Raw genomic sequence first — 21341 nt, 5'->3', positions numbered from 1 at the left:
AAATGACTGTTTTTGTATTTGTTTACTTATTTGTCCATATATTTCCAATCAGTTCTGATACATTCCGCTAGGGGCGCTGATTGGAATACTAAGGGTACAGTAAGGGTACAGTTTAAATTCGTAATTTAAGAATAAAGCTTGTAGAGTAGTAGAATGACTACCGTTCTCAACAGGATACCACCGCAATATTCTTGAGTTTCGATGGAAGGGTATGGTTTCTACTGACTTACATCTAAGGCGACTATCTCCATCTTTAGAAGTGGCAACGCAAACCATTCCCAACATATGAATTTTTATTTGAAATATCTTGCGCATCTCAACGTTTTGACTTTCAAAAAGTAAAATAATGCTTCTATTTTCTAGTTGATCAATATAATAAAAATAAATTTAATGTTATATGAAATAATCGAATTATGATATGGGATAAAACACGCGGAAACATTTCATTTAGTATACACTTAGGCTTTCAAAAATTTGTCTAACGCCCAATCACGCAATTTGATGTGGTTAAAAATATAAGAGTGCAAACAGTCCGAGGAAAATTCAAATAAAGTAGCAGGTACTTCGAGACAAAATAGACATTTCAATTTATCTAGAAAAAGGGAAATGAAACCATCCTTTTCCACGTCACATAATAAGAAGCATGTAAGCCGTCATATCTTTTGAAGGAAGTGACTAACCATGGTCGAATCAGTTCACATTCCGTTTACAGGAATGAGTAAACTTACGACAGAGTGACTCACCCAATTGTCTCCACGTGGGCTCTTTGAATAGCGTAACCTTACCCTCAAAGAACTCAGGAGATAACATCTGACATCACAACTATTTTGAGTTCAGTCGTGTTCGGTACTTGCCTGGATTTTCAAAGGTATTCTTAAGAATTCCGTCATCAACTCATTACTGTCTTCGTTGGACACAGGACTCTCTTCAGAGTGGAAAGATTTGAGCCATAGTCCATAGCGCTCCTCCCTTATGATGTTTTACTTCACCGTTTACGCAAATGATAAATGATTACTAAAACGCACATCGTTTCGAAAATCCGATGTACTTGTCTGGGATTCGAACCTCGGCCTCTACTCAAAGACAAAACAAAGAGATAACATCTGACATCACAACTATTTTGAACACAGTCTTGCTCGGAACTTGTCAAGATTTTCAAAGGTTTTATAATTCGTACAAAAATTTCGTCGCCAACCCATTATTTGACCCACTGTTGGGCACGGATCTCCTCTCTGAGTGAGAGGTTTTTAGACCATAGCTCACTGTGTTGGCCAACTGCGACTTGGTAGACTTCAGGTTTTCTCACGATGTCTTCCTTCACCGTTAAATAAGTGATAACATACACAAGTAAGAAAAACCAAAGAGGGATCGTACCTCTCGATTAAGCAGAGGAGGCACTGCTCAAAGACGTCCACAATGTTTCATGAGGTAACAACTGACATCACAACTATTTTAAACACAGTCGTGTTTGGTACATACCAGGATTGTCAAGGGTATTTATTTTTACGGCAATTTAACTGATTTAATTCCTTAGTTATGTCACTGCCAACAAGAGATGAGTGGCTTATTAAGATCCATCTGATGAGGAAGAAGCTAGTTTAGATGTTTGTTTTGGTTTAAGAGAATCAACTAATTTAGCTCGCTTGTATAAATTACAATCTGGACGCATAACTAGGCTACCTACTGAGTCGAACTACGGATTCTACCACCTTACGCATATATATGGAAATATGCAATATCGTTGTCTCATCTATCTGATTAATAGGGGAGCCCATGATGCTAAATGTGTACAAACTCTAGCGTCATTGGGACCTATACAATTGTGTAGATTAGTCGTTAGAATGAACAAAAGGTTATATGATATTTTTCGATTCAGCGGGGGGTTCAGATTCTAGAGGGTTCCAAAGATGTAAAAAAATGAGCCAGACTAGGATTAGCCTGACTCCTATCTTAGTCTCATTTCTTAGTCTGTTGCGCTCGAGACACTCCCGAAATTCCCTCTTGGGCTTCCCTACTATTTGTCATTTTATCAGTATATTTTAATATGGTATTTACTTGTTTAACAGCAACATTCTTCTTTTCTTCGTAATAACTAAACTCAAATATGGTGCTTTATGATGCATGGTGTATGACCTATATAAATTATGCTGGGAATTGGTTGTTGCGTTGAATTCCGCAGATGTTTAGTGGCTCTCAAGGCCGTAATGATTAAGGCTATTGTTCCAGATGAAAAATGTTAAACGAATTGTTTTGAAACACGGGTTATGAATTGTTAAAATGAAATGTGTCACATATCTTTTTTTGCTAAGTTGGAACGCCTCGGAAAAGTATGTCTCCTTTACCACACTTCAAAACGGAACACAGCAGCGCCTAACACTGCTGTTATTAGGCAGAAATAGGTGTGGCGGTGGTGCCACCGGAGTCGAACCACAAAGGGTTCTACCACCTTCAATATCTAAAGAGATACGTAAAGAGGTGGCTACAAATACATTGCTGTCCCCGAGGACTAAGTTTGAACGCTAACTGGTACGCAGGTACCTTATAATATATATTTAACGCACTTTTATTAGCTTGTATCCAATTTGAACGTTAATTGAACTTGAACTTGAATTATCAGAAACTGATGACAATACACGATTTTAATAATTTTGTACCATTGTCCTTATTAACATCCTCAGGATTAACGATTTTCGAGGCGAGATTGTTCGAGCGCCTTAGAGAAGATCTAGCGCTTTTCGAAAACTGATAAATGCTTTCCATGCTTTACTCACAATTATACTATTTACTGTTCCTTAATTAATTCCTAGATTGAAAATTATTTTATACTTTTTAGTTGATTTTATCATAAAAGCGTGTTTTATAGTTTTTTGAACTATATGTTTTTCAACTAGTGTTAATTGAAATATATATGGTAAGTGGTTGAAGTATATAGTACCGATTAATACTGCTGTTGGCAGTTGCTGGTGTTGCTGTAAGGCAAATCGTTTTAGTGTCAACGATTATTAACTAAAAAGAACTCTACCGTCTTAAAAATTAAGAAATAAACTATATAGTACTTATATTTTGATAAATATTTTATCGTGGATTTCGCTAGGCTTCTAAGGCTTTCTAGGTTGTGGTGAGAGAACCGTGTCCAGCAGTGGAATATAAAATGGTTTGCAAGTAAACATTTTACGTTAACAACGAAAGGACAATAGTTCTAAATTTCATATAATAAGAATATCATTATGATAATCGCTCACCTTCACTGCTGTGTAAAGTTGAAGCGACTCTTTGATACTTTTCAAATCTGAGCTTAAATAAATACGAATGTTAATAATTTCTATAGCAACTCTTCAGTAAAATACGTAAAGAAAGAATATTCAAAGAAAAAAACGTTGTACGTTTCGAATAATTAACATAATGGAAAAAATAACATCTATTCAGTGGAATCGTTTTGAAGGCAAGAGTTAACATAAGAAAATGATGTCAAGATTTTATTTCCAACTTTAGCCTGAATATATTTGAATATAAACGACAAGTTTGAAATGTCATGAATTTACATTTAGACACACGTTCTATATAAAACAGTTAAGCGAGTGGCGGTCATAGATAAGTATAGATATTTCATCGCCTTGTAATTGAAAGAAGCCATTAAATGGCACCAATGTGTCAGCCATTTAATGGCTGTCATGGTGTAATTTACGCTAAACCGATATGTGCACTTAAGGTGCAAAAACACGAAATCGAAGAGAAAGTGCGGACAAATATTGTTTCATTAGTAACTGCTCTAACAACTACATTTTTTAATATTTTTCTTACACGAAAATAGATGACAGTGACAATTCAATAGTCAAAACTGGTTACATTTTCTTGTTAGGTGTGAGTAATCTTTACTAATCTATGGTGGCGGTAAAAGATATTCTTGATAATGTGTTGCATTATTCCTTAGTTATTTTTTTCGTTGATATAAGTATAGCCTATGGAATTCCTTACCACTTGTTATCCGTCGGGCACAGTCACTAGATTCTTTTAAAAGACAAGTGAAGGAATTCTACTTGACACGTTAACCTGCTGCATATATAAAACATTATTATTATTTGTATGTATTTACTTTATCCTTCTTTCCTATTCTCCGTATTACCACTATTTCTATCCCTTACTTTCTTCACCTTCTACACTAGCTGCTGATATGTTCAAAGATAATTTTCGAGTCGGTATGTATTACATTTGTACACCCCTACCTGTATTTCTTGCATATATGTATATTGTTTTCTTTCAACAACTCTAAGGTTGTCTGGAAGAGATCGCTTTTAAGTGATAAGACCGCCTGTTGTATCTACCGTTCATTATGTTTATGTATATTTTTCGTGTATTCTTTGGTGTACAATAAAGCATTTTTGTATTGTATTGTATTGTAACTTATTAACAAATTATTGCTCGGTTGTTTGTTCTCTTTTCTGTGAAATTCGTATTAGTAGTTATGATGCTAGTTGCAATTATTTCATATACATAATAACATGATGGTTTGTAAAAAAATATTGAATTTAAGTTGCCAATAGAATGATAATGAAAAATGATGACTAGCTCAAATATTTTATAATTTGAAAGATTTAAAGTGATATCTAAAACACTTAAAAAAGAATTCGATACACTGAAAGATTTATGTCCTCACTATTCATTAAATGTTGTTTAATCTTATATCTAACATAAATAAACTCATCATAACGACTAACATAAATCTTTTGCATATATGTGTATATATATATGTATATATATACATATATGCAATATGCATATGTAATCTCTGTATGTTATATTTAGTATGAGTTAAATGTGTTGATGAAAATTGGTAACCATTGATCCAAAATATGTATTTTTCTCTTGGCAAATAAATGTATAAAATTATATTTATACTTTATTAGTGAAACAAGTGCCTTATCATGATAACCTACAATCACGGGTCAGAAGAAGGAAAATTATTTCTACATTTCTGTCTTAAACACACTTTAAATTTCGACAATATTTTAGCCCTAATATTTTTCTATGAAGCTTGAAGTATGAAATTTCTCAAAACAATCGAAATAAAAAAAAATACTTCTTTAAACACCTACATACCTATATTCATTCAAGTAGTTTGTTAAAAATTATGTAATCACTCTAGTAGTTTGACGAATAACAATTTGTCACACGAAAGAAAGTTGGTCACACGTCTAATATTAGCGCTTAGAAACCCTTTATAACGACTTCCTGAAACAACGTCATATTTTTAAACTTGGTTCAGCGTAACAAGGAATAATAGAAGCTACTTAGTATACGATATACACAGAGTACAATGGGTAGCATTTGGTATCAAGCAGAATACGGAGGTTGTAATAGACAAGCGCCGGGTGCTAATATTTGCATTAGTATCTCACGTAATTATCTGGCATCTACACAAGTCGTGGTGCACAAACATATAAGATATAATAGTATATGGAAGAAGGGTAGTTATATCGAAGTTATTCCTAAAGGTTTGTTGTGTCGACGTTTATAAAAAAATACAAACGTTTCTTTGATAAACGTCGAGCGGAGGAACACTAATAAATATCCGAATTTGTAAAACCTTTGTCCATTTTTTATTGGAATTTCTGCGCTATGTCCTTTTACTTCGTTAGAAAGCTCAGTTTATTCGATAAAGTACAGGTTTGTTGCAATGTTTTTAATTGCAATGTTATAACAAAAAAATATCTGAAATTATTTTAACAGAACTTTAAACTCACTTCATCCTTATTGTGAACTGTCCCACTGCTGGGCACGGGTCTCTTCTCGGATTGAGAAGGATTGAGCACTGGTTCATAGTCCACCGCGCTGGCCTAGACTTTACATACCCTTGAAATTTTTTTTTAAGATTTCTCAGGTTTCCTCACGTTGTTTTCCTTGACCTTTTAAGCATGTGATATTTAATTTCTAATACGCACATAAATCGAGCCTGGGATTTGAACCCTTAGACCCCTCGATCAAGGGGCTGAGTTTATTAACCACTAGGTTATCACTGCTATTCTTTAAACTCAATTATGAAACACTTTTATCTGATACTAGCTGATCCAGCAAACGTTATGTTGCCATATAAATAAAAAATATTAAGGGTGAACAACCCTTATAACTTAGGGGTATGAAAAATAGATAGTACCCAATTCTCAGACCTACTGAATATGCATATAAAATTTGGTAAAAATCGGTAAAGCCGTTTCGGAGGAGTACAGTAACTAACATTGTGTCACGAGAATTTTATATATAAGATAATGTTATAAACTCCTGGCAAACATGATAATCTTTAATATATAAAAGTGTTCCAAATTCAAAAAAAATATCTACGTAGGTACTTTAATTTTGCATTTAAATTATTCCTGAAGATTAGAACCAAAGGAAGCCAATATCAAATAGCATATCTAAATGTGTATAGATCCAAGCAATCTCAAACAGAAACCGCATGTTTGGTAGAATGTAGTTAGGTCGGCTTCCCTTGGGTCTTGTAGACCAGTAATTACGATTCTAAGACAACGGCGTCTTAGCTTAGAGCATCAAGTATTAGCTTCCATAGCTATTCCATTTAATATTGGAGTATCTATTTTCATGTATTCTTGAAATAATGTTATGTTAATATTTAATACATTACGGACACCGATAATGTTCTTTGATATTTTATGTCAGTTAAGTTACGTAATTGTTACATTTTTAATATTAAAGACATATTTCAGTGTCAATATGGAATAGATAAAAATATATTATAATTTGCAAATGTGTATGAAGTATTCAATGCGCACTTTAGGTGCCAAATCCTCCTAATTCTGACTAAATCCTCTTTCCCCAGCATTGGAATAAAATGGGTTGATGTTGGGCAAAATATAAAAATTACGTAATTAGTTTTGAGTATGTACAGTCACACATAAGAGTTATAATTCTTGGATTTAATTTAAATATCACTATGAAATGTATTACGGGATTATAATTTTAGGGCGATAAGAGGCCGAACACATTATTTCACTAACCTTGCATGTTTTTCGAATTCTATTTTCGATATATGTGCGTTTAGGCCATAAAAATGTGATTGGCAAGGGGCGGTTGCCACCCCTGGTTTTCCAATGTGCTAATTCCTCCACTTGGGAGAAATAACATTAAATCGTATAGGTCTGCGTTCCTGATGCTTTTCTACTAACGAACCGATAATTCAAGGGGACGGAAATGTGGTCGTTTACAACAGTTGCTTCACTCTCCATAATAGTTTACCTGCTTTGTGTTAGTTTTTGTTTTTTGTAAGAAGCGCCCGTTTCGTTAATATGCGTATATGCATTTAGCATTAACCTTTAAATTCAATTCGGTCCTTTAACAAAGAGAGTGAGTTTATAAAAAGTCTCAACAGGATTATTTTTAAATTATGTATTACGGCCCAAGCATACTAGGGTCAAGAGCTAATAATTTAGCTTCGATGTTTCTCGTGTAGCTGCGACGGCCCTGAAATATGAGCAGCTCATAGAGTTGATCGTCATCTAGCTTCCTAAAACAGCCAAATCATCAAAACTAATCTAAATCCGATGTTAAAAGTAAGATGTATTTAACGCGAAAAGAAACATTTCTTTTATACTTACTCTTCGCTGTTTCGTAGCGGCAACCTTTGCTCATAATTATTTAAAGTTTTCTTTTTTTTAATTGCAGACAATATAAATATTAACATAGGTAGGGATTAATATAGGTAAAGGTAAAATTAGTCTTTCCTCACATAGAAACCTGACATTTTACTGATAATATTCACAAAGGTATATCAAGTCTATCACTCCACCAACGTGACGGGTTACAGCCTAAATCTATCCAATCTTGATTAGAAATCCAACCCAATCATAATACACCAAGGCATTGATTTATTATAGTGAAACGCAAATCAGAAAGCTCATCGAATTACGAGACCTTCATTAAAATATATCTACTAAATCCACAAGATATAGGCCTTAAACTAGGCCATCATCAAAATCTAGATTCAGCCTACCTAATACCTAAATGTAGGTTATGAGGGACTTATCGAACACCGGCGGATTCTTCCACATAAGTGGGTTTTATATCAAGGTCAGTGGCTTTTAATTAAGAACGATTGATTAAGTTGTTTTATAATATAGGAGAAGCAGACGAACAATCCACCTGATGGAAAGTGGCTACTGCCGCCCATGGACATCTGTAATCAACCCTAGATAGGATTAGATATTCCTAACTGAGGACTAAGCTGGAACGCCTCGGAAAAGTATGTCTCCCTTACCACCCCTTCAAATCAGAACGAGCAGTGATAGGCGCTGCTGTGTTCCGTTTTGAAGGGTGTGGTAAGGGAGACGGAATTTTCCAACTTTTAACGCTGCTGTTATGTGGCAGAGATAGGTGTGGCGGTGGTGCCGCCGGAGTCGAAACACAAAGGGTTCTACCACCTTTCAAAAGTTAATAATGTAATCATATTTATACATTATCGAAGAAATACTTGACCGTTGAAATTAATTTAAATAAGGATAATGCCATCATAGATTTACCGTAGAAATTTGTTATAATCAAACCTAGCAAGCAGACGGCTACTTGATGGTACTAAAGTAGTTACTCTCGCCCATGGACATTTGCAACACCAAAAGAGTTGTCAATCTTCCACCGGCTTTGCCAAAAAGAAGGTGCAAGAGGCTCTCAAAGAGGCTACTATTCTTAAAATATACCTTAAAAATGGTATAACTATGTTAATAATTAGAGCATTAACAATTTAGGTCATATTGTCTGTCATGAAAGATTATTTAATTTTTTATAGATCTTTAGAATCATGAAAAAATCAAGTTTATTACGGCCATCTCTTTTGGTGTAAAATTGGTTATAACCAAGGTTATTAACAACTTATTAGTAGTTCTGAAATATATCAAAGGTCAGTCAATCCGAGATAGTGTGGTGAATCGAAATGGAATTTTTTGTATGGCATTCAAGAAATAAAGAACTCTAGTATGAGATTATGGCTATAAAAAGCTTTTAATAGTCTTATAGTCCTAACAACCCAGGCAAACCTCAATTATTATACTCAACTCAGACCACCCATTCTAAATCCATCCATTGTTTAATTTCATAACGCTGGATAACACTGTTGACACGCTTTGACATTGGGTTGTATGACGAATTAATCAGTGTCCATCAAAATAAAACAAGAATAGGGAACACGTCACGCCAGCATTGAATGCACTGGACAAACAGTTTTAGTGTAGTTTTAATTAATTGTGAGTTTTAAACATGCTTAGTTTTGTGAATGTATACTTAAAAATAAAATTGGAGTGTCTGTTTTCAATATTGAAATAACCGCTTTTTCCTACATGCATATGCATACATACGGTACATACACCAAAAAATTTTTTTTTACAATTTTTGTCTGTCTGTCTGTTTGTTCTGGCTAATCTCTGAAATGGCTGGACCGATATTGACGGGGCTTTTATTGGCAGGTAGCTTATGTAATAAGGAGTATCTTAGGCTACTTATATTTTAGAACTAGCTTTGCCCCTGTTTCTTTTTAACGCGGTTGAAACCGCGGGGCACAGCTAGTAGCCAAAAGTGGTTAGTTTGAAGATAATACTAATGTGATGGCCGTGGTGGAGTGGTCGCCATACCGATGCCAGTCTGACCCGCAGAGGGTCCTGGTTGGATCCCCGGTGCGACTGATATCTGGATAATTAATGTAGATACCTGTTCTGGGTCTGAGTGTTTGTGTATCCGTCTTTGTGTGTGTCCATCGCATGCATGGCACAAGGAATCCTAGTGTAGGGCTATGAGTCTAGAAAGGGTTTTTACGTACTTTGTCTGAAGACGTATTTCTTTTGGGGAAAAACTTTCAAATCTACTCGATCTTTTTATCTTACATATGAGGTGACCTCAGTTCTCAGCGGCAACGCATCGGTTTTTGGCTTCAGATAGAATCCGTATTTTGAATGGAGTTGGTTTCTGTTATCCAAGGGCGGTCATCAGATGGACTGCACGCTCATTTGCTACTCCAATCTTCTAATTAATTGGAATTCAGCTGCTAACGTGTTACACCTTACTTCTCATCACTGTACGCATATCCGTGAGTCACTCTGTGGGCTCACTGAAAATCAGCGCCGTGGTGCAACACACCATGGCATCAATGCTGAGTGAGTGCCTTTTCCGTATGCAATGTATACATACAAGCATAGGGATATGCAGGAACGCATCTATTTAGTTATCGTATTTATTTTTTCGTTTGTGTTGCTATATTAAGTATCTATAGTGTTCTTTAGCTATATCCCACTATTTTGTAATTAATCAAGATATTTTTTCGTGGTCATGTGTGTGTACAATGCATTACGTAATAAAGTTATTTCTTTCTTTCTTTCTAATTATTGTAATGTTTGTCTAATCAACCTACCTACTTATATTACTCGTATTTCAGCTTATGTTACGGCTCCGAGAATTCCCTAATATTGCAACACGATCACCTCTAATAGGTACTCCTATTAGAGGCGCTTGTAATAGACAGCTAATTAATCTACTGACAGCCCGTCATCGCCTTGCTAAGGGCAAAGTATTTGTGGATGGCTTCTTGAAACTTTAAGTGCGATCGTCTATGAGCGAAGTTTTCAAAGTTAATTTGATAATCAGATAAATGAAATTCATAAATGAATTTCACTTCGAATTTAATTTTTGGACGGATTTTAAGTTCTTTAGAATAAGGTTTAGGTGTGAAATTATATTTCATTAAGAAAGGTATATTATAACACTTCACGATTTAATTTTTTCAGCCACTGTACTCGTAATTTATTTATTTTATTTATTGTTTATTAATTAGAACGATACATGAATCATTTATACTTATTAACACGTCAAATTCAATGTAGTAATAATATAATATATTGTATGTAAATCTTATAAGAAATGTCTTGGTGTAGGTAGTATCGCATTCATATATAATATTAGTAGTCCAGTTATAGGGAGAAGAAGTTATACACGAGTTATTACCAATTGGTAAAATCTTGTTCTGAAATAAATTTGAAACGTAAATCAATCCAGTTGTTGGAAACTTTCTTAAAAAAATTGGATGAAGCTTATATTTAAATATTTTTAAAAGTATTTTAAAACTTGTTTTATATATTCTCTTTGTACTTGTTTCGTTAGGTTAATACTATAAATAATTAAATGTAAATTAAATAATAAATTAACATGTTTGAGATAAAAAAAAAATCATAAAAAAATCAATGTTACGATAAACATGATCAATAACAATTCCTTCCTAGCTTTTTTAAATGAACGTAGTTTAACACCCCATAACATTAGCGTAATGGGAGCAGTCAGTACTCATAAATTAAAATTGTCGTGTCCATTGACCGTATACATACCAATACATATGAGTACACGTGTGACCTATTCAATTTGTAGGGCTACAGTAAATCTGATACTTTCTTTTGTAGTCTAATTTTATTTCGATGGGATGTCATTTCTTGTTATTTTGTAGGAGTATCGTAGCACGTTTGATGCCAGCTTTATTTTGGTGAAATAGCAAATGATCATGCACTTTATATAATATTAATTGGATTCTGTCCTAATATGGATCATGTTAGAGCACCTTCAAGGGAAGGGAAGGTGTTAAACCCGTTGTGGTTCGACTCAGGAGGCATCACCGCCACACCTATTTGTGATAAATAATGGCATTGTTCAACAGCTCAAGTTTGAAAGGTGTGCTAAGGGAGCCACGTATAATCGAGTGGATTGCATGGTCATTTGTAACTTTCATGTTATTAAAATGTACATTATATTTAACTTAGGAGTTATGTAGTCGGTTAATAAATAGAAATCCATTTAAAATAGTTTAAAATGAGGTATAAGGTCTACATAAAGTAAAATTAATATGAGTTACTCTCTGAGAAGAGAAGCGCCTCATATAAGTTTGCCACAATACAAGTTTTATAATAGAACACACCAGTGAAACATTTCTATAGAGCTCAGACTAAAAAATACAGACAATGGCTCGGGGAACATTGTATTCTCGTAGAACGTGCATAGAACTTTGAGCGGTAGAATTCGTGCTCGTTTGGTCATGTTTCGAGAGAAACTTTTTATATGATGTCGAATTAAATTTGCACAGCTCTATCCATGAAATTCTATTTCTCCCTAACAAGTTAAGCGCTGCTGTGTACTGATTTGAAAGGTTTGGTAAGGATGATATACTTTTTCAAGGCATGCCACTTTTGTTTCGCAGGGGTAACGGCGCATCTGTGGCGATCTGAGGTAGGAATTTAATCTTATCTGGGGTTGATTACAGATATCACAGATTACAGGCCTTTGCAACACCAGTGTAGTCGCTAATGCATCACCGGCTTTGAAGGGGAGCTTTATTGGCACCTTTTTTTAAGAGCACCATGTCATAACGCTCCGGGAATACTTCAGTAGGGAGTTCATTCCACATCTTGCACGTGTGTGGCAAGAATATCCGTGCAAACCGAATCGTGGAGGACTGCCGCGAGTCCAATTGGTGTGGATGGAACTTCATCTTTCGGCGAGTGGTGCGATGGAGGAATATAGTTCCTCGGAAGTCTCATCATATATGTACCTAACCATAACATTACCATTTGACTAAATAATAGAGATATAACATATCCAATATCAACATTCACTTAATAATGTTCATCAAGCTGAAGTAACATATGACATGATTAATTAATTACATCGGATTTATAATTAAGCGTTTGTGGTAAACGGTGGATGATACGATTAGACATGAACTGTTGTTATGTCAAACGCACTATTTGCGTTTATATGACCTATTGTAATTAAATCATAACAAAAGGTGCTCTAAATAATTATCATAATGTACAATTCATGTTATGTTTTGGATGAATTAATTTCCGATGGAAATAACTATGGTGTTACATTGTAGAATAAGGGTAAGTGGCAAACAAAAGTAATTACATAGGATTAGCCCTTTTTTAAAATTGAAATGGTTCGATTACCGGCTAAGATTTTAGAATCGAATTTAATACAGGTTTTATTTTTATCTAAAGCGGTTTGTAATTCCTTTTAGGATTTTGCTTTGTTTTTTTTCTCCAATTTTTGTTAAGATAAGATAACGTTGGATACGTTACTTATATTGTACTACTAGCTGACCCGGCAAACATTGTGTTGCCATATAAATAAAAAAATGTTAAGGAACAACCCTTATCACATAGGGGTATGAAAAATAGATAGTAGCCGATTCTCAGACCTACTGAATATGCATATAAAATTTGGTGAAAATTGGTAAAGCCGTTTCGGAGGAGTACGGTAACCAACATTGTGACACGAGAATGTTATATATACGATATTCTGTTTATTTAAACTGTAGTATATTTTATACTGTATTTGGCTTCGCGTTTTAAAGTTTTAAGTATGCACGTATGTTACATAACAACGTAACAAACAATATAACATACACTATTGTATAACTGTTACAAGGATGGCTCAATCGTAATGTCAAACGTCGGTCAAGTTGTCCCAAAAACGCATTAACCAATTGAATAGATTATGTGAGTGGTAAGTATGAGACTGGGTTAATTTGGGCAATGGAATGCATCGCCCACGCATGGCTTGTGGAGATTTACCTACGATTTTTTTCTTTGGCTATGTTTTTGTGACCTTTTGATTATGACATAATTCCATATTATTATAAGGTACGTGATGATCTTCGTGACTGATGTATACTTATAGGTTCGTGGGTTTGATTTGTGGTCAAGTACATTTTTTTTTTTTTATAATATAAGAGTAGCAGACGAGCATGCATTCCACCTGATGGTAAGTGGCTACTGCCGCCCATGGACATCTGTAATGAACCCAGATAGGATTAGATATTCCTACCTGAGGTCGGCCACAGATGCGCCGCTACCCCTGAGGACTACGCTGGAACGCCTCGGAAAAGTCTGTCTCCCTTACCACACCCTTCAAACCGGAACACAGCAGTGCCTAATACTGCTGTTATTAGGTAGAAATAGGTGTGGCGGTGGTGCCGCCGGAGTCGAATCACAAAGGGTTCTACCACCTTCCACATATCGAAATGATGTAAGAAATGACCACTGCTAGCGATTATGAACCAACATCACGACTTATTTTTCCAAAATTGGACATATCTACTATAAGCACGGTTGTAATTTGTAATACAAAAAAATATTTGTTTGTCGAATACGAAGTATAAAATGACTTAATTTTTTGATTAAATCCAATTTTTGATACTACAAATAATCCGAGTCATGTAGGTAGCAGGTACCTACCTACTGTTTTGTCAACATTATAATAGAAATGTACGTTATACAAGTAATAGAATAAGGTATCTATTAAGATATCATAGTTGGCTCCATGCGGATTAAGATATATCCGGAATAGATCCATGCATGAGCAGAGATGCACGCATGCACACCAGCATTATATTACGCTTAGTTTTATGTGACCAATGCCAGGGAATTCGAAACCAATTAATAAATAGCTTAAGCTTCTGTGTAGCTTCGTAAGTTAAATTCATTCATGCATTCAATTTATCATTCAATCAATCATTCATTCATTTATTCTCAGAGGTATCATTTCACGTACGTAGTAAAAGGGTTTTTTACACTACAATTTAAATATACTTTGGATGTTGGTAAAATCAGTATGGTTTGACCTGGATGGAACCATTGCCATACTATTTCTAGCGTAAAGCAGTACCTGTGTGTCAGTAAAAGGGTGTAAAAGCAATCTAATTTACATTATGGGGCAAATAAGTTGTGATTAATATGACTGTCAAAAGTTGCTTGGCAACTACTTAGTAGCTTATGCATTTATACAGAGATACTCGTAAACAAACGACTGGTGACAGATATTTCAATTAAAATGAAACATTATGCCACTCAAGCCACAGATTGGACACCCGAGCGGCTGACGCTTACACACATTATTAATAATCAATCTATGAAATGTTTAGCCCATCAAAGATCGCCATGCGACAATTTCTTCATAGATACAAGACAATGACAAATTTCGATTATTGGTGGGTTAAAATTAGATAGATATAAATTATTAGTTACGGGCGTTAAGTAGCTCAATAGCTTAAACAATAACATAGTCGACAACGCAACTCTAACTCAGGCAATATTAACCAAAGGCGGTCAGCCTTACAGCATCAGTAGCGTCTAACATTTAGATAATCCAAAACAATTCAAGATGAAACATTTAGCGGCGTGCATTAAGCTATATTAATTGGCCGCCATCATGACACCAATAGCGCACATAATTTTAGGAATTGATAACGTCACGTACGTTTAACGAGCTCAACTAGTTGGTGACCGAACGCGAAACGCTAGAGGATTGTGTACAATGGTAAATAATGTCTATAAATGTATAAATAATAATCGCCTGCCTGTTGTTTCAAAATTATCCGTTTCTAAGTTAGTTATAAATAACTGCAATCTTTTTGTCGTGGCTGAGCATGTACTGTGAGATTTGGTTTTTGGATTTGTTTATAATATAGGAGCAAACGAGCATGCAGTGCACCTGATGGTAAGTGGCCACTGCCGCCTATGGGCATCTGTAATCAACCCGAGATAGGATGAGATATTCCTAACGGAGGTCGGCCACAGATGCACGGCGACTTCTGAGGACTAAGGTGGAACGCCTCGCAAAAGTGTGTCTCCCTTACTACACCCTTCAAACCAGAACACAGCAGCGTTTAACACTGTCAATGTCAAATCACATGGGGTACTACAACATGTAAAAGTGTATAAATAAAATTTAATCGTCTTTATGTTGTTTCGAATTCTTGGGTTTCTAAGCTACATACCTTTCTTTTGTTATACTTCTGGGCATGGTTCATGTGATAATTACTTCAAAGGGTGTGGTGTTTAGCATAAAAGTATTTTATTCACCAGCGGTTAACCATTTAATTGTTTTTAGTTGAAAGTTAGTAAAAGCACTATTCGACTGGGGTGGGTTCGATATCAGCATCAGTATTTCTAGCTGAAACAGTTCTTGCATTTCAGAGCCGGCTGACTGACATAAGAAATACTCACCTACGATGAAATCGATCACAGATGCATTGCCTCTCCTAAAGATCAAGATGGACGCCTCATATATAAGTCAGCTGGCAACCACACACCTCCAATGAAACGGAAGAACCGCTTCACGCTAGAAATAGGTATGGCGGTGGTACCTTCCACGACGAACAATACCTCTTTTTTAACCGACTTCAAAAAGGAGGTGGTTATCAATTCAGCCGGTATCTTTTTTTTTTTTTCTATGTATGTACACGAATTACTGGACGACTTCAGAAATATGTACTAAACCAACATTTATTTGAATTATTTTTTACTTTGTAGTGACATAGAAGCCGGTTGTATTTTTTGTTAAATCTTTTTTACCTTTATTATTTTCATCATACTTTAAGATACGTTAGTGTGAACAAGCCTTTGCTTCCTTCATATTCTGTTACGCTTTTTAATAACAATGAATTCTGCTGGCATGCCTATGTAATGTATATAGGAGAATATCACTTACATAATGGTTCTCAAATAGACATTATCAACACGGCCTTGATCGTAAATGAAGCTCACTTGAAGCACACTTGAAGTACTCATCTACCGTGTCAAAGTGTCAATAACACTTGAAGCCAAGGCGAAAGCTTTGCACTTTGATATTTGTGTCGATGGCAATAATTGACCTATTTTATGCCTATCTACCTTCTTAGGTAAGCTTTGATTAGCGTTAAGGAAGTTATAGTTCGCTGTATCATAGCGTCGCCATAAATATCTCTATTTATTTTTTATGTAGTAGTAAGCTACCGCGTAGTCAACCTTTTTTGCACGACTCATGATGCGAAGCATCAGAGAGTGCTTTACGATCGAAAAATTTTTCTCACTTCATTTTGGCGGCTATTTTTATTATTATAGCCTTGATAGTTCACGGAATCAAGATGTTTTGCATACTATTGTCGAGATAATTTAATGGAGATTAATTCCATACTTTTTAAAAATTGATTTACTGCAATAGAATTGGAAAAAAACACCAAAATAGGTCAAAAAAATTTCCTGTCCGTCATATGTGAAACCTGAAAACACTGTAACTTGTGAAAAAATCCATCATTTGAGTTATTTTTTTTTTTTAAATTCTAATCGACGATTGTAGGTCACTGAATGCGAATGATTAATTAATTCAGTGTCGTTTAATTGCAATTAATAAAAAATATTTTTTTTTTTTTATATTTCATAATTAAATGAGCATTATGAGTCGTGCACTTTTGGATTTTCCAAACTTTTTTTGTTTACGAGGGGGAAACCTTCAAAAGGTACCCGACGACGTGGGAGCGACGCCGGGTTATGTGGGATTTTTACCACACTAAAACCCTCCGGTGGCCGTCCTCAACGCTTGTTGGAGAACTCCGGGATCTCCGAGGGAACACAACCGGAGTCCTCCAAGCGCGATGCCCCGATCGGGCTCTGCCCTAGAGGAGCGTTCGCTCCTCCTACAACATCTGGTGTTTACGACGGTATGCGACCACACATACCGCCGTCCTTCCCGGGGTACATACTGGACGGTTCGAGATCCCACTCATGCCGTCCGCATCCCCGGAAACCCCTTTTAGTCGCGTCTTACGACAGGCAGGGGATACCGTAGCCCTATTCTAGTCCCGGAACTACAGGGCACCGCGTAGTCAACCTAATGAGTAGTTACACATGGAGATTTGTAATCAATATCGTCCGTAATCCTAGGGTTCCCATGCGTTGTTTCTCGCTGAGGTCTACGTTGAACCGTATAAGTATTTGATTTTATACTTTTGAAATACTCAAGCAATAGCTTATATGGACGAACGTCGCTGAGGATTACTGATTGTCGTCGCCTTTCATCAGCGATCGTCGTGGACGTGTGTCTTAATGAACTGTCGCTTGTATGGGCGGCAGTAGCCACTTACCATTAGCTGAACTGTATGCTCGAATCCTACTTCAATATGATGACATATAAGATCAATACAAAAAGAAGTGAACGTAAAATAAATTGTCTATTGATATTAATAACATGTAGGTAACGTACATATATAATATTAACACGTTACAATATTAATATATGGACGCCAACAGCTGTGTGCAATATCTTAGAACATTATTCATCTTTCTCAGAGAATTTCTCGTTTAATAAACTAGAATTCCTTCCAATAACCTTAGACTGGTTGTATGTGGAGATCTATTATTTTTAATATAATGTGGGTTTAAAAATTGATGTAGTTTTATTTTGAACAATTTCATTTATGAGTTAAAAAACCCAGGCCCAGAACAAAAATCAAATTTCATTTTAATATGAAACAAAATATAATAATAAATGTGACCTTACTACTAAAACATTACAGAAACAAATCATATTTTTGGTTAATATGTGTAGAATTGTAATTGTTCGCATGTAAGTTGTACTGTTATACGAGTATTACCTAAATTCATTTCAGATATCTATCTGACCAGGGATCGAACCTAGAATCGCGGGTCAAACTTGTATGCTACCTTGCCAAGCGAGTCGTCATAATAATATTTTGGACGTCGATTATTTAGAAATTGCGTAGTAAAATTGAAATTATATATTGAAATACCTACCTCTAATATATTAATTATGTATCCGACTAATTTATCATAATTCCTTTTAAGTAGCCTATCCTATTAAACTGGAGGTTCTCAATCGGAATAATAGTTTTGGCAATCAATTTGATTGTATGAAACCCACGCATCAATCATTTGTGAAATTGGGATGCAATGCTTCAATTAACTAAATTGAAGTGTGTACTGATGAAATAGTGAAGTTCTTGAAATTTTGTAAATTAAAAAAAAACATTTGTTTCCCTTTGACCATGATTCTGATGGCATTTTCTTTTGCATACTACAACCATAAAAAGTATAGATATCTCACCGCCTTGTAATTTAATTAAGGATAATTTTAAATGTAATTTAATTTATAAATGAAGTGATTAAATGGCTTAAACGGCTGACAATTCTGTCAGCCATTTAATACCTGTCATAGTGTAATTTACGCGGAACAATGCCGACATGCCCAGTCAAGTGGTGCAAAAACACGAAATCGAAAAAAAAGTGCGGAGAAATATCGTTTCAATAGTAAATAATCTAAAAACTACATTTTTTAAATATTTTTCAAACACGAAAATAGATGACAGTGACAATTTCAATTGACAAAACTGGTTACATTTTCTTGTTAGGAGTTAGTAATCTTTACTAATCTATGAATAAAACGTAACCTTTTTATATATTCTGTAGAATAAGATATGCAAACAACAATTTGAAATGCAGTAGAAATATTATTATGAAGGTAATCAAGGTTATTAGGCATATTTTATATCATGTTATTGGTAGATCTGCCAATCTCATGAATAACGATAAAGTTAATAAGGGAAATATATTTATAACGAGCTTTTGCCCGCGGCTACGCTCGCGTTACGAAGTAATATTTTCATCCCCTATTTTATCCCCTTGGGGGTAGAATTGATCAAAATCCTTTCTTAGCGGATGCCTACGTCATAACATCTACCTGCATGCTAAATTTCAGCCCGATCCGTCCAGTGGTTTGGGCTGTGCGTTGAAAGATCACTATGAGTTATATATATTTAGATATTAAAAATATTTTTTTGAGAATCACCTTTTTAAATGTTGGTAACATTTTGTTATTAATTAGCCGTTTCCGGGATCCTACACCGTAGTAGTAATATCATGTATGTTTTAAGAACTAGACTGGATAAAAAGATAGCCAGACTTAACAATATTATAAAGTCGTAAGACAATATTAATTTATGTATCAATGTTGTTGTTGACGTGATGCGATACAAATTAATATAGTCCTTGTACCTATATTTAATTATTTGTATAATTATAAGGTATAGGTAGTTAAGAAACTAGTTATTTACAAGTTTCCTTTTGCATATTTGTGTTTGTACCTACCTAACTATGATACGTTTTATTGCAATGAATATTAGTTTTATAAATAGCATTCGATAATTGGCGGTAGGGTAGAGGAAATCAAATTACTTTTTAAAAACGCTTACAAGTTTAAATTAAATGTAATATTATGTATCACGCATGGAAACACTGAGTACAACTTTTAATTTAACTTTTACGAAAAAATAAGGTAAAGGAAATTATTCCATATCCTTGCAACAAGTCCAGGAAATGTCTGAATGACACATATTTTATTCTGTAATTTTTTGTTAATACTTTTTTTATCTTTTAAAAACTTCCAAATAAAAAACTCATTATAAAATACCTATGCCACAGGAATTATTAAAAACAACGGTTTTGTCTAAATAAATAAACAAAAAATACTCACCCTTCGACAGGCAAAACAAAACCAAAAAAGCGGCAAAAATGTTCACGTTGTTCATGATTACCATTTCGTTACAAATTCAACAACAGTAAAAAAAATCAAACACGATAAAACTCTCTTGTCATTCCCGCGTTTTTAATCTGTCCCGTTTAAAAACAAAACCGATTTGAATGTGGAACTCGGTTTAAAGCGCGACCTAATTGATATGTGCGGTTGTCTGTATGCGGGCAGCGCGCGACTGGCGTTCGAAACTTGAAGTTTGAACGACACTACTAGCACGTTAGAAAATTGAGCGCACATTGTACTAAACATCACGCTTATTTTTAGTTCGAATACGTTAGCTACGGAATGTCACTCTTAATGGCAAAAGCTTCCGAAACAGTCACAAGTTGTATAGCACTTGTCCAAAAATAGCCTTTGAACAATGAACGGTATCCCAATTCCTTTAAAAGGGAGCTTATTGTCTCTTTGTAATAAAAGTATACCGGAAAAATGTAGTTAAGCGCAATCCGTATCTCGCCGCTGTCGTAAAACGTCTGTAACGAAATTCTAATTTTTGGGCATAAAAGAAAATATTCCTTAAATTTCTCTTATCTGTGCATTCAATCGTTATTGTTCTGTTAATGCGATGATATTTTTTACACAGAATCCACCCTTTCAAGAATATTTTTAGGATCTTATTACGGAGGGAAATGAACAAGCAATGTGTTTTTCTCCCCACTTAAATAAATCGTTTCTTGTTACTGAAAAGAACAGCACTAAGGGAGCAGCACTTTGCAGAAGGGTGGTGAAAACTGCAACGTGGCTTAATCGTTTGTTTGAAACCATATTCGGATTAATCTTTCAATCTTAATTTTGATGTTTCTGTGGCGTTACGTTGAGTAAACAAAAGTTTTAAGAAAAAAAGTGCTTTTATATTGGGAATAAATAAGAGGGTAATCGGTTGCATTAAATGTATACAACGAGTAAAATTTAGTTTTTTATGTTATGTGCATATTATAATT

General features: G+C 34.8%; 1 protein-coding gene across 1 annotated transcript in view; it reads right to left on the bottom strand.

Annotated features, from left to right (window-relative positions):
• The window catches only part of LOC140757884 (fasciclin-2), a 41450-nt gene extending 20829 nt beyond the window's left edge, over nt 1-20621 (bottom strand). The window contains exon 1 of the mRNA XM_073093755.1: nt 20341-20621. Within this exon, the coding sequence (XP_072949856.1) occupies nt 20341-20404 (64 nt within the window). The 5' untranslated portion in view covers nt 20405-20621. The remainder of the gene's footprint in view (nt 1-20340) is intronic.
• Between the last annotated feature and the right edge of the window lie 720 nt (nt 20622-21341).

The sequence above is a fragment of the Epargyreus clarus genome, unplaced genomic scaffold, assembly GCF_041222505.1.
Source record: "Epargyreus clarus isolate Ecla_fem2 unplaced genomic scaffold, WU_Ecla_fem_2.2 ptg000001l, whole genome shotgun sequence".
Classification (NCBI taxonomy): Eukaryota; Metazoa; Arthropoda; class Insecta; order Lepidoptera; family Hesperiidae; genus Epargyreus; species Epargyreus clarus.
The sequence above is the reverse complement of the archived record's forward strand: the minus strand, read 5'-3'. Positions and strand labels throughout refer to the sequence as shown.